The sequence below is a fragment of the Xyrauchen texanus genome, chromosome 20, assembly GCF_025860055.1.
Source record: "Xyrauchen texanus isolate HMW12.3.18 chromosome 20, RBS_HiC_50CHRs, whole genome shotgun sequence".
Taxonomy (NCBI): Eukaryota; Metazoa; Chordata; class Actinopteri; order Cypriniformes; family Catostomidae; genus Xyrauchen; species Xyrauchen texanus.
This window is the reverse complement of record NC_068295.1, coordinates 12,460,395-12,471,233: the sequence shown is the minus strand read 5'-3', so window position 1 is coordinate 12,471,233 and position 10,839 is coordinate 12,460,395. Positions and strand designations below refer to the sequence as shown.

The following is a 10,839-nucleotide window of genomic DNA, read 5'->3' as shown; positions in this document are numbered from 1 at the left end:
GTATATACGATAGATAGATAGATAGATAGATAGATAGATAGATAGATAGATAGATAGATAGATAGATAGATAGATAGATAGATAGATAGATAGATCAATTGCCGTTTTCAAATGTGCGACAGTGCAGAAAACTTATAGGAACATGCAGTTATTTCACTCTAAGCAGCTCTGTGGAACATGGGGGCGGGGTTTTAGAGAAGCCAAACCTCCCTTAACTTTTGCCACCCCCACTAAGGGGACTTGGTGAATTGAAAACGCAGTCAGTCAGTCGCGGACAAACGCTCTCATGGCTTTAGTGTAATGTTTAACCGCTGTTGAGAAAGATAGAAAGCGATAGAGAGGGAAATAAATATAGAGAGAAAGACTGAATAAGAAATATAAGAATTTCAGATACGTTGGTATAGCAGAAGGCAGTTTCCTATACATTGGAATATAGTCTTCTGGAAAAAATATAAAAATAAATTTGTCTCCACCCGTGCATGTTAAATCGGGGAGAACATTAGAGCCGTGAGTCGGCTAGAACTTCTGCGTTTCAAAGCAACACCAGCAAGAAGGCATGATTGTGCGACGGAGTTCAGTGTTTTCTACTTTCTACCTTCATGCCTTTTTGTTATGCTTGCCGACGAAGGTAAGTTGATTTTAGTTATTATTGAGTTTTATATATATATATATATATATATATATATATATATATATATATATATATATGTTATTGTTTTGTCTTGAGGTTTTTTTTTTTACTTTATTTGACATTACAACTATTATTGCAATAAAGATTTTGTATGCTAGACTAAAGTCCATCGTGGTTATAATCTCATCCCTGGTTGTCTGGTAACAATCAGAACAACCTCTGATAACAAGCAGAACCTTGTTTGGAACTTTCAAAAGCAGCGCAAAAGTTCTGAGTTGAATTTGATATTGACAGATGGTTAGCATCCTTTTAGGTGTTTTAGAAAGTGAGTTATTTTATTTTTACATTTCATGCACATGCATTTACAGCAAAGACTTGTTCTTCTCAACAGGTGTCTGACGCATCGGGACACTTCGAGTTGGAAATCTTATCGATGCAGAACACGAAGGGTGAACTGCAGGACGGCTCGTGCTGCGACGGCGCGAGGAACTCGGCGGATCGCAGATGCACGCGGGACGAATGTGATACGTATTTTAAAGTTTGTCTGAAGGAATATCAATCGCGAGTGTCCGCGGCTGGGCCTTGCAGTTTCGGAACTGGATCTACGCCCGTTCTCGGTGGGAATAAATTTTCGACCAAGGGTACGCGGAGTGAAAAGACAAGGATTGTTTTACCCTTCAGTTTCGCTTGGCCGGTGAGTGGCTGTACTTTTTTTTCTCTTGGCAATTTCTTTTAGTGCATATTTAATATGAGGTCACGACATGTTATGATGACGCAACGCTGGTGGATAGGCTGCGTCTTTCCACTCCACGTGCGCGTTTTGTCTCCCTGGAGTTTACCTTTTTCATTTCAGTTATGCAAGTGTGGGTTATTCGATTATTTTGATATATACCCAAAACAACCTAAGTGACGTTAACGTTACGTTATTACTCATGGTCAAATAGTAGGCGCTCACTTGTCAGCCCTATAAAATATACTGCTGTATTTGTTTATTTACGTGTGTTTGTTCCCAATCAGTGCGGTTTCAAATGTTCAGTGGTGCATGAACTTGCCTGTTGCTAGTGGCCCGAGCTAATTCACTTCTCGTTTCAGTGGCTCCTAAACTCCTCAGATGTGTGTGGCAGTCGTCTAATTTTAACTCCGTAAATAAATACGTCAAATAAACAGCAGGTGTTGTCTTCCATCTACCCTGTGTTTTCATTTGTGTTACTGTATTAAAATGCAAATTAAAGAAGATTTGTTTGGTGTGAAGCACATGATTTGAAGTGTGTAAGAGAAGAGATTTGCCAATGTTTGTCTTGCTGCTCTAAATAAGTTATGAGTACCGTGATCTCTTGAAGTAATCATATGTATAAGGGTCTTTTACCCTGAGTTGCCAAGTCTAAACCGGTGATTTGCAGTAAACCTCTGTGTTTTGATATGCAGCAATGTAATTGAAACCCTCCCGCAATATATAGGCTAGTTTGATTTCTATCAACATGAGAGGCACGTTTATATTAACTTTATAAATAGTGTGGTGCAACTGTTTGTTTTCGTAGCAGCTCATTACTTGGAACTATTTTAGTGGTATTTAGCAACTTAATATAGTGTGTTGGGATTCTCCACTCATTATAGCTTGCAGATATTCAGGACCTTTTGGTGCTGGGGACGCTGAACGGTCCTTTAGTTCTGTTGGTGTGCGTGCCTACACCTGCTCGCTCGATGTCATGGATACAATTCTAAGCAGTGCGATCGAAATTATACAAACTCAAAGGACGAACTGTCAGTCTGACAAAGAAAATGTGTCCCTGTTTGAACTGTTCCCTTACGGAGTTGTCCACTAGTCTCCATTGTGCATGTGTTGATCAAATTTGGGCTATTTCGTGATGTGGACTACCAGCTTGTACAAATACACAAGGGGCACTTTGGAGTTCTTCAGCTGTAGCAGTGGCTGAACCCTTTAGAGATCCTCCAGACATCCTTTCAGTTCTCTGAGTAATATACTCTTAAATCCTACAAGAACTCTTACAGGAACTCCATCATAAGAGAAAGGCTTATAAGTTCCTTTGAGGCTCCTTTAAAGGGTGTCAGGAGGATTTCCAGAGGGTTCTGCTGGTGTGGCAGCCGAGGAACCTCAAATGGTGCCTTTAAGTAATCTTTTAATTAATGTTTACAGTACACCCAAAGCATAAATAACCTTAGAAATCGGATGGGAGCATAAAATTAGTGTCCATATCTAGGTGTTAGAAGATAGTTGTTAGAAAATAGTTGCTACAAAATAATGAATCTGATGGCAGCAATAAAGAGACTTCAAATGGTAGTCTTCAAAATTATGATTAAAGAAAAAATTATGGTAGCACACTTCAGTCTGTAAAGAGGCTGCCAGTATTTAATTCGATAATTATATTTTCGGTTGGCCGCTGTAGAGGGTTGAAGTTTAGGCTTTGTGTCAGTCACGGCTGACTGGCGAGTAGGTATTGCACCTTTTAACTTTGCAACCCTCTGTAATTACTGAAGTTAATAAAGCTCTCAGGAAGTTCCCAGACAAAACAGCAACTCCTTGCCACACTTTGGTTCCACTTAGTCAAATACCACCCATTTATTTAGCACCTTTTATAGCAATTTAGTGGTCTCTGTTTTAGTTTTAGAGAGGGGTACAGAGAATAAAAGAAACAGGGGGTTTGGGGCATGGCCCACCCAGACTGAGCCAGCTCCAGCAAACATGAAACAGGGGGGACAATGGCTGGGCCAAAATGGCTACAGGGAGGATTACTGTGCACAATGGAGCCAGTCCAGGAATAATGCTGGCCCAGAGCAAGCAACAGGAAGCCGCATTCGACTCAGCAGTGATGAGATCGGCTCCTAGACAAACCCAGCCCTATCCCTGACCTTACTTATCATACTGGCCGTTTCAGCACATTACAGAGCTGCTCTCTGCCCCATGGCCCTGAATGCACCTGGGGCTGTCTGCTCAGCAAGAGCCAAAGCCAAAGAGCTGGTTTACCAGCAAATTGGATAATTAAAATGTTCCTGTCCCATCTTCCAGTCTGTTAAATGGTGTTTGAATCCATTCCCTCCTCTAAAGCCAAATTAGTATTTATGTGTTTCAAATACATGTCCCATGCCAAGTAAATAAATAAGCAATCCAAATTACTTTCTTCCTTGGAACACAAAAGGAGATGTTAATGCTAGTGTCAGTTACCATTCACCTTCATTGTATGGGAAAAAAAACAATGTGAGGGTGAGTAAATATTGACAGAATATTTGGAAAAAAACCCTATTAAAGGAATGTCCTGTGTTAATACAAGTCAAGCTCAATCAACAGCTTTTGTAGCACAGTATTGAAAAAAATATAGATAGTAGATAAAAGCATAAATTTGAGGTTATTTTGTGAAATTTTCAACAGAAGTGAATGGGGCCAATTTTTGGAGGGTTTATAGACAGAAATGTTAAGCTTCTAATTTTATAAAAGCACTTACATTATTTCTTCTGTTAAAACTTCTGTATTATTTGAGCTGTAAAGTTGTTTAAATTGTAGTTTTCTTATGGTTATTTTGGTTGTATGTACGATGGATGGATGGATAGATAGTTATACAAATTTGTTTGCCAAACAAAATAAACCTTAAAACTTTAAGATTTATTTTGTCATGGCAACAAAGTTGTAAAATTTGTTATAAAGCTTTAGAAAAGCTTAGTCAGCGATTTTATCGCATAAAAATCATGTTAACACAGATATTGTTTACATCTTGTCGCTATACTTTTAAAACAGTATTTTAACATTACGGATTGGCCCCCATTCACTTCCATTCCAAGTGCCTCACTTTAACCCATATTCTTGTTTTTTTTAAGAAAAGGAGGGACAAAGCAAAATACATTTTTGTGTTTTTCACCATCATGCCACAAATGCTGTCAATTGAGCTTAACTTGTACTGAATCCGAAATACTCTTCTTAATTTTTTACTTTTGCTTGAGCATGCTGTCTCCATTCTCTTTTGTGCCATTGGAAAGGAGAGGGACAGGACTGTGGTGAGCAGGTGAACCATCTAGATGCCTATCCTGCCTTGAGGGAAAGAGCTGCTGGCACCAAAGGGGATATTGACATGTTTGCTTTATATGCTGTCCTATGATGTGGCACTTAAGCACAAATTACTCAAGCCATAGAAGTTGGAAATGCATCACTTGCCATTTTCTCTGTCTTGTTCAGGTCTTGAATGAGGTATTGTTAGGCCGTTGTGTAGTGTTGTGGTAATTGTGCTTAATCACCCCACATACAGTACAGCTTCCATGGTTTAGGCATAATGCTACCTGGAAACACTTCGTTCTGCTGGTATTAAGATATCTAGTCTTGAATACTCCATTTACGAGAAGAGATCAGGCGGTACGCACTCACACATCTAACAGCTGAAGTGTCGTTTGATCCGATTCTCTGCTCAGTAGTCCCTGCTCGCAATCACTGTCGTGAGTGACAGGAGATTAGATGGCTGCCAGTAGCGCTTGTGTGTGCACAGGTGAGTGACAGACCTGTTATCAGGGAAGCCTGTCTCATTTTCCACGCCAGAGAAAGCAGTGAAAGATTTTCAAAAGCTTTCCCTGGGAGCCCCTCTTATCTCCGGCCACCACTCCTGATAGCGATCTTTTTGCAAAGAAGGCCTTCCTCCCCTTTTTTTTTTCTTTTTCTTCTTTTTACTGTGATTTCACCTCCTGCTTTAGTATGTCAAAAAGGACGTCTACCTCCTTGGTCATAATCTACATTTCTGAGCCGCTAATGTAAACCTGTTGACCGTGAAATCTGCCGCGCTGTATCTGGAGCCATTGTTCTGACTATTTGTCACTTTCCATGTCAGCTTTTCTTTTTAATAATTGCAATTTCACCAATGAAGTCATCATTCAACAAATTCCCAAACCAAGTGATTGTGATAAAGGCAAAATGCACAATACAAGGAGCTATTTTCCTTAAAAGCATATTCACCCAAAAATTACAATTCAGTTAGACTCAATCACCATTCACTTTCACAGAAACTTTTTTACATACAATGAAAGTAAATGGTAACTGAGGCTAACATTCTGCCTAACACCTACTTTGGTATTTGACATCAGAAAGAATGTCATACAGATTTGTAACAACATGAGGGAAAGTACATGATGAAAGAACCTTCATATTTGGGTGAACTATATATATTTTAAACACCATATATCTGGGCTCAGGGAGTTTTGGAGCAAGAGAAGGAGAGTGGTAGGTCTGGCATGTCAGTGATTGATGCAGTGAAGTCCAGAGGCCTTTATCAGATGGTGTCTGTGTGCTGGACAGAGCCTGTATAGGCCCAGTGTGATAAGGCAAAAGCAGTGCAAAGCTCCAGAGACTGCTGCTGACCAGGACATGGGGCGGGGGGTAGTTTGAGTTCAATGAAGAAACAGTTGTCATTGACAAGTATGGGAAAAATGAACCTGGTGGCAGCAGGCATTTAGAAGTGATAGCCAGATTGTGAGTTATGGAGTGAGATAGATTGGCCAGGCTTGTGGGCCCCTGCTCTAAAATCTCCCTCACTTCTGAATGAAAAGCTGTGCTTGTATGTGCTGAGGAGACTAGGTATGTGCTAATTCACATATTTTCAAAATCAACTGGACGGTGAGTTGGCTGAACAACTAGTCCGCTAATTGGTCTTAAGGAAGATTAGGCTGGGTTCGGTTTCACCTGACCCCAATCTGACAGGTTTCTTAGGGGTTTTACTTGAGACGCATTGTGTTCTGGACCACAATGGAATGGAACAAAAACTGGGGGTCTTGAGACATAAAAAAGTTAAAAGTTTTCTAAGTTGCCACTTTGGCATTTTCAAATGCCTTTTTGATTCTAGCCTGATGAAAAATGTGGCATCATTTCCACCACACTAAACAATTTCTCCCCTAAAAACGGTTAGTGTACTAAGTCGACAAAATTGTCAGGGAAGAGCATGCTTGAGATTAAATATGATAAGTGTTTGAATAAGCAAAAAAAAAAGAAAAGAAAGGGGGGTATTGGACTTAATTTCCAATCAAGCTTTAATTTTGCCAAATTGTGCAAAAACTGTGAAAATATTAATTAATTTACTGTATTTAGGATACATAAAATTTTAGCTATAAAAATTTTAGCTATACATAAAATTTTAGCTACTTTGCAAAACAAAGTAGTCCGCTATTTTATTTAAAAAATGTAATATCCATCACAGAATTATTTAAAACCCTATACAGAATTTGAGATGTGGTGAAAATGCCACTCTGGTCATTAAAGTTGAAGAAACCCCTACTCTACTGTATATACATACATGCATATTTAAAAATCTAGATACATTAGTCAACTTCACTAATTTACTAGTCGATTGTTAGATGATTAGTCAATCATCTTTGATTGTTTTTTTTTATTCATTTGGTCCCTCAAAGGAGCAGAAATTTGTGTCATAATATACAGGATAATGACAGGTACAGCAAGCATTGGATAACCTACCGAACCAGATACTAATTGCATACTGTAGGTTGCTAAGTCCATGTGTTTGCCTGGTCTAACTGGAGCTTGTTAAAGCTCATGCCCGGACATGTCAGCAGTCAGTAGCGGGCACTTTCAAACATAATGTGTGCGTTTCAATAGTGGAAATGCAGGACCTTTGAAATCAATGAGCTGTGTGCTTGCTTAACATGAACTAGAAAGATTTGTCACTTCAATGCGGGCTGTGATTTGGCAGCATGTAGTATGAGTGTGTGGCTGTGTTTACAGTGTGGACAAGGAGAGGAAGGACAAGGTGTATCTCAACAGAGGTGACACATCTCTCATCAAATAACTTATATTGCGCATAAACACGGTTACTGTAAAAGTGTTGTCACTATGTACCACTTGAGTGACCTTTTCTGCTTGAGGTATTACTTTGTTTTGCAGAGGCGGGTACTGTATATTGATATTCTTCAGATCAATGAGACTGGAATGACCTGGGACTAATTTTAGCTCTTTGTACTAGGTGCACATCACAGGTTTGTTTGAATGGTCTGGCATAAGGAACTTTGAGTCTGTAATTGCTGCAAACAGACAGTAAGAAAGTTGGCGATGTTGGAAATTCCATAGTGCTCTGTCAAGAGTACGAGGATGTGATTCTGACAAGTATGTGCTGTAAGAGATGCTTGAGTTTTGGCACAGGCCAGGATGGCATTCACACTCACACTTGTTTTACTCTCATATACTCTATCATTTCTGCTTTTTTTGTTTCATTTTCTAATACTAATACTCTAACTCCTAGATGTGGACACACATTTTATGCTCCCAGGCAGAGAAATCTCTCTCTATCTCTCTCTCTCTTCTCTCGCTGTGGCCCTTGTTACCTGATACCGGTGAGAGCCATGGTGACCTTAAGTCAGACAAAGCGTTTCAGAAGTGCTGAAATGTAGCCATGCCCTCCAGAGATCTCGGCCTGCATTGGAGTCATGCTAAAAGCAGCCCACCCCCCGCAACTCCCTCAGATCCTCAACTCCACATTCCTCTCCGTAGGGAAAAAGAGGAACAAAACGCAGTACACAAAAGACCTGAAAGTGAGAAGCGAAAGGGGATTTTTGTAGGTTTAAAAAAAAAGAGAGAAAAAGCTTATTTTCAACCTGCTTTCTTCTACCTCTTCTTGTTAGATATGTGGGACAGTTATGCAGAATGGTCAAAGGAACATATCTCAATATTCATGGACTGTATTATGTATGACCTGTATGGTGAAACTTTATGTGGAAGCTAACAAAGTTCTATGGTATTTCCAATGGTTTTTGTGGGCATGGGGTGCCATGGTAGTGCTAGCATCATTGCATTCTTTAAAGTACTTTGAAGTACCATGTAAATGTTGTGGTGCATTAATCTGAAAATCATTCAGTACCATTATGGTATATTACCAATATCCTTGGTATTACTTTTTGATACGATCACTGCACCACTGTAACGTACCACATATACCAAGAAATTGGCTAGATAGTTACTTCTAATATACAAGTATTGCACAAAAGAAGTACAGTATCTTCCTTGCAAAGAGAGTAAGGCATCTTCAAACGAGCAGAATATTGATGCAATTTTTTTTTATAATAGATGCTAAAGAGATGCCAGATAAATTTGGGATTGGGGAATATATTTATTTACTAAAGCATTGCAATTATTTTACCAAGTATTTCTAGATTGCTGACAAAAGGTGGTTTGTTGCAGAATTTAATTTACACCATCTTTGATACCCCGCTCATTCCATTTCTAATTGCAGGTCAGAATATTTCAGTGGAGATTTTAGGGAGAATCTTTACACAATTTAGCAATGAGCCACCTTAACTTGCAAAAGTAAAATTGAGATGTATTGAGAATCGTTTTGAAATCTGACTGTGCCGATTTCTTGAATTGCAGTAGTTGAATCATGAGATGCCTAAAGATTCCCACCCCTAATATAACTGTCAGAGAGACTGGCGTGACCCTGTGTTTCGGCAAACGGAGAGATCCTCACAAATAATAAACAAGCACATTTAAATCAAGTCTGAGGTCTGTCGTTTCTGGAAATTTCATTATTGTCTGGGAAATTATTTCTGAATGTAGAGAAAGGGAGCTTGATGCTCTAATGGCAGTTACATTTTCAAGAACAATCAAAAGCTCAAACTGTTTGAACTTTAAAAAAGGAGTAGGATAACAGCCCTAATTGCTCCAAATGTGATGTTTCTTTTTTATTTAATAAATCCATGTAGATATGCAACATAGTTTGAATATACAAGACAGTTGATTTAATTAATGTTATAAAGACAGCCGTGCAGACTGATAAATTAGTGCATTTGTAATTGTTCCAAACTGGGCTTTTTCAATTTAAATTTAAATCAGGAGGATAGCAAGGATGCTTGTTGCTCAGTGTTTCAATTGAAAAGTTGCTAATGCCTGGTCAAAATTTAAAGGCAGCATTACCAGAAGGTCAAGGTTCTGCTATTCTTCTGATCTTTCATGGCACGTTTCTCAGCATGTTCTCATGGTCCGGTTTTGGCACATTTATTGGTTGTAAGACGAGGTCAATGATTAAAGCTCTATTGATGTAAAACAATCTTTGATGTTGCTCTATTTTGGTTACATTGCTGACTGCATGTGTGTTTGTCCCTTACAGAGGTCCTACACGTTGATAGTGGAGGCATTGGACTTCAATAATGATACCACCAGTGAAAGTGAGTATTCGGAATCTTAGAGGATCTGTTCCTGTTTTGTTTTCATTTTGTTTCATTTCTGTGGTTTAACCTTTGTGTAACTGATGAAATTTTAAGTTCTTAAGTTTTAAGAAGTTTTAAATACCCTTTCTGCTCATAGTTGCTCACTTTAAATCAAGTGTGCTGACATGTGTGTGACAGAAAATGGAAGGGAAATGGAGGATGTGTGTGTGTGAGGTGCTTATAGAAACACTGTGTTGAGGGGGGCCTCATGCTTATGAAAATGTTTCCGAATACCTGATGACTAATGGCAGGTGTTGCAGTCAAGGTTTCACAGCCTCTCTGTCACGGTGCATAGCTCAAGCACAAGGTTATGTTTGCTATAACCTCTCTCGTCTTACACCTTAACTTGGCTTAACACTCCAGAAACAATCCCATTTAGGCACTACACAGAGTCTAGTGCAGTTCATTTGAATAACTGTAGTGGATTGAGCTGTTACCATTTCAATTGGGTTTAGCAACTTTCAGTTATAGCTAGAGATCCTGAGCTCAGAGTTGCTGTTGCTTTCTGGGGTTTTGTTTGCTGTCTATTCGATGTAAACCTTTCAAGTTATAGACCTTAAATGCACTTGGTTTCTCTGATGCTAGAACCAGTGATTTTAGACTTTACTTTATTTGTCTTTTTAAATAATTCTTAATATGTAAACTGTTAAGTTTTAGATGGTTTTATTGCTGTTTATTTGTCTTGAAACTTTGCGGGAAATCCCCAAATCAGCAGCCAATTCAGGCTTGGACTTTATCTGATTTTGCTGTGTTTTAAGAAGATATTGTAACTATGTTAGTTTTAATAAATATTCTACAGTAAAATAACATGTTGGTGATCACATGCAGACTTTGTCCAAATTCTTCATGCTCTTTAGAACTTGATCTTTTAAAATATTATTTTGTTTGTCTCATAAATTGTCTAAGAGTAGAATTTAGGACATTTATTTCTTTTCACTAGCTAGCGAACCCAACTCTCCATAGTGTTTGTCCTGAAAGAGTAGAGGCTCTTCTGACAGTTTAATGTGACT

General features: G+C 38.7%; 1 protein-coding gene across 1 annotated transcript in view; it reads left to right on the top strand.

Annotated features, from left to right (window-relative positions):
* The first annotated feature begins 281 nt into the window (after positions 1-281).
* Positions 282-10,839, top strand: part of LOC127660554 (protein jagged-1b) — a 48,918-nt gene continuing 38,360 nt past the window's right edge. Inside the window, exons 1-3 of the mRNA XM_052150873.1 lie at positions 282-628; positions 1,023-1,325; positions 9,730-9,787. Of these exons, the coding sequence (XP_052006833.1) occupies positions 557-628; positions 1,023-1,325; positions 9,730-9,787 (433 nt within the window). The 5' untranslated portion in view covers positions 282-556. The remainder of the gene's footprint in view (positions 629-1,022; positions 1,326-9,729; positions 9,788-10,839) is intronic.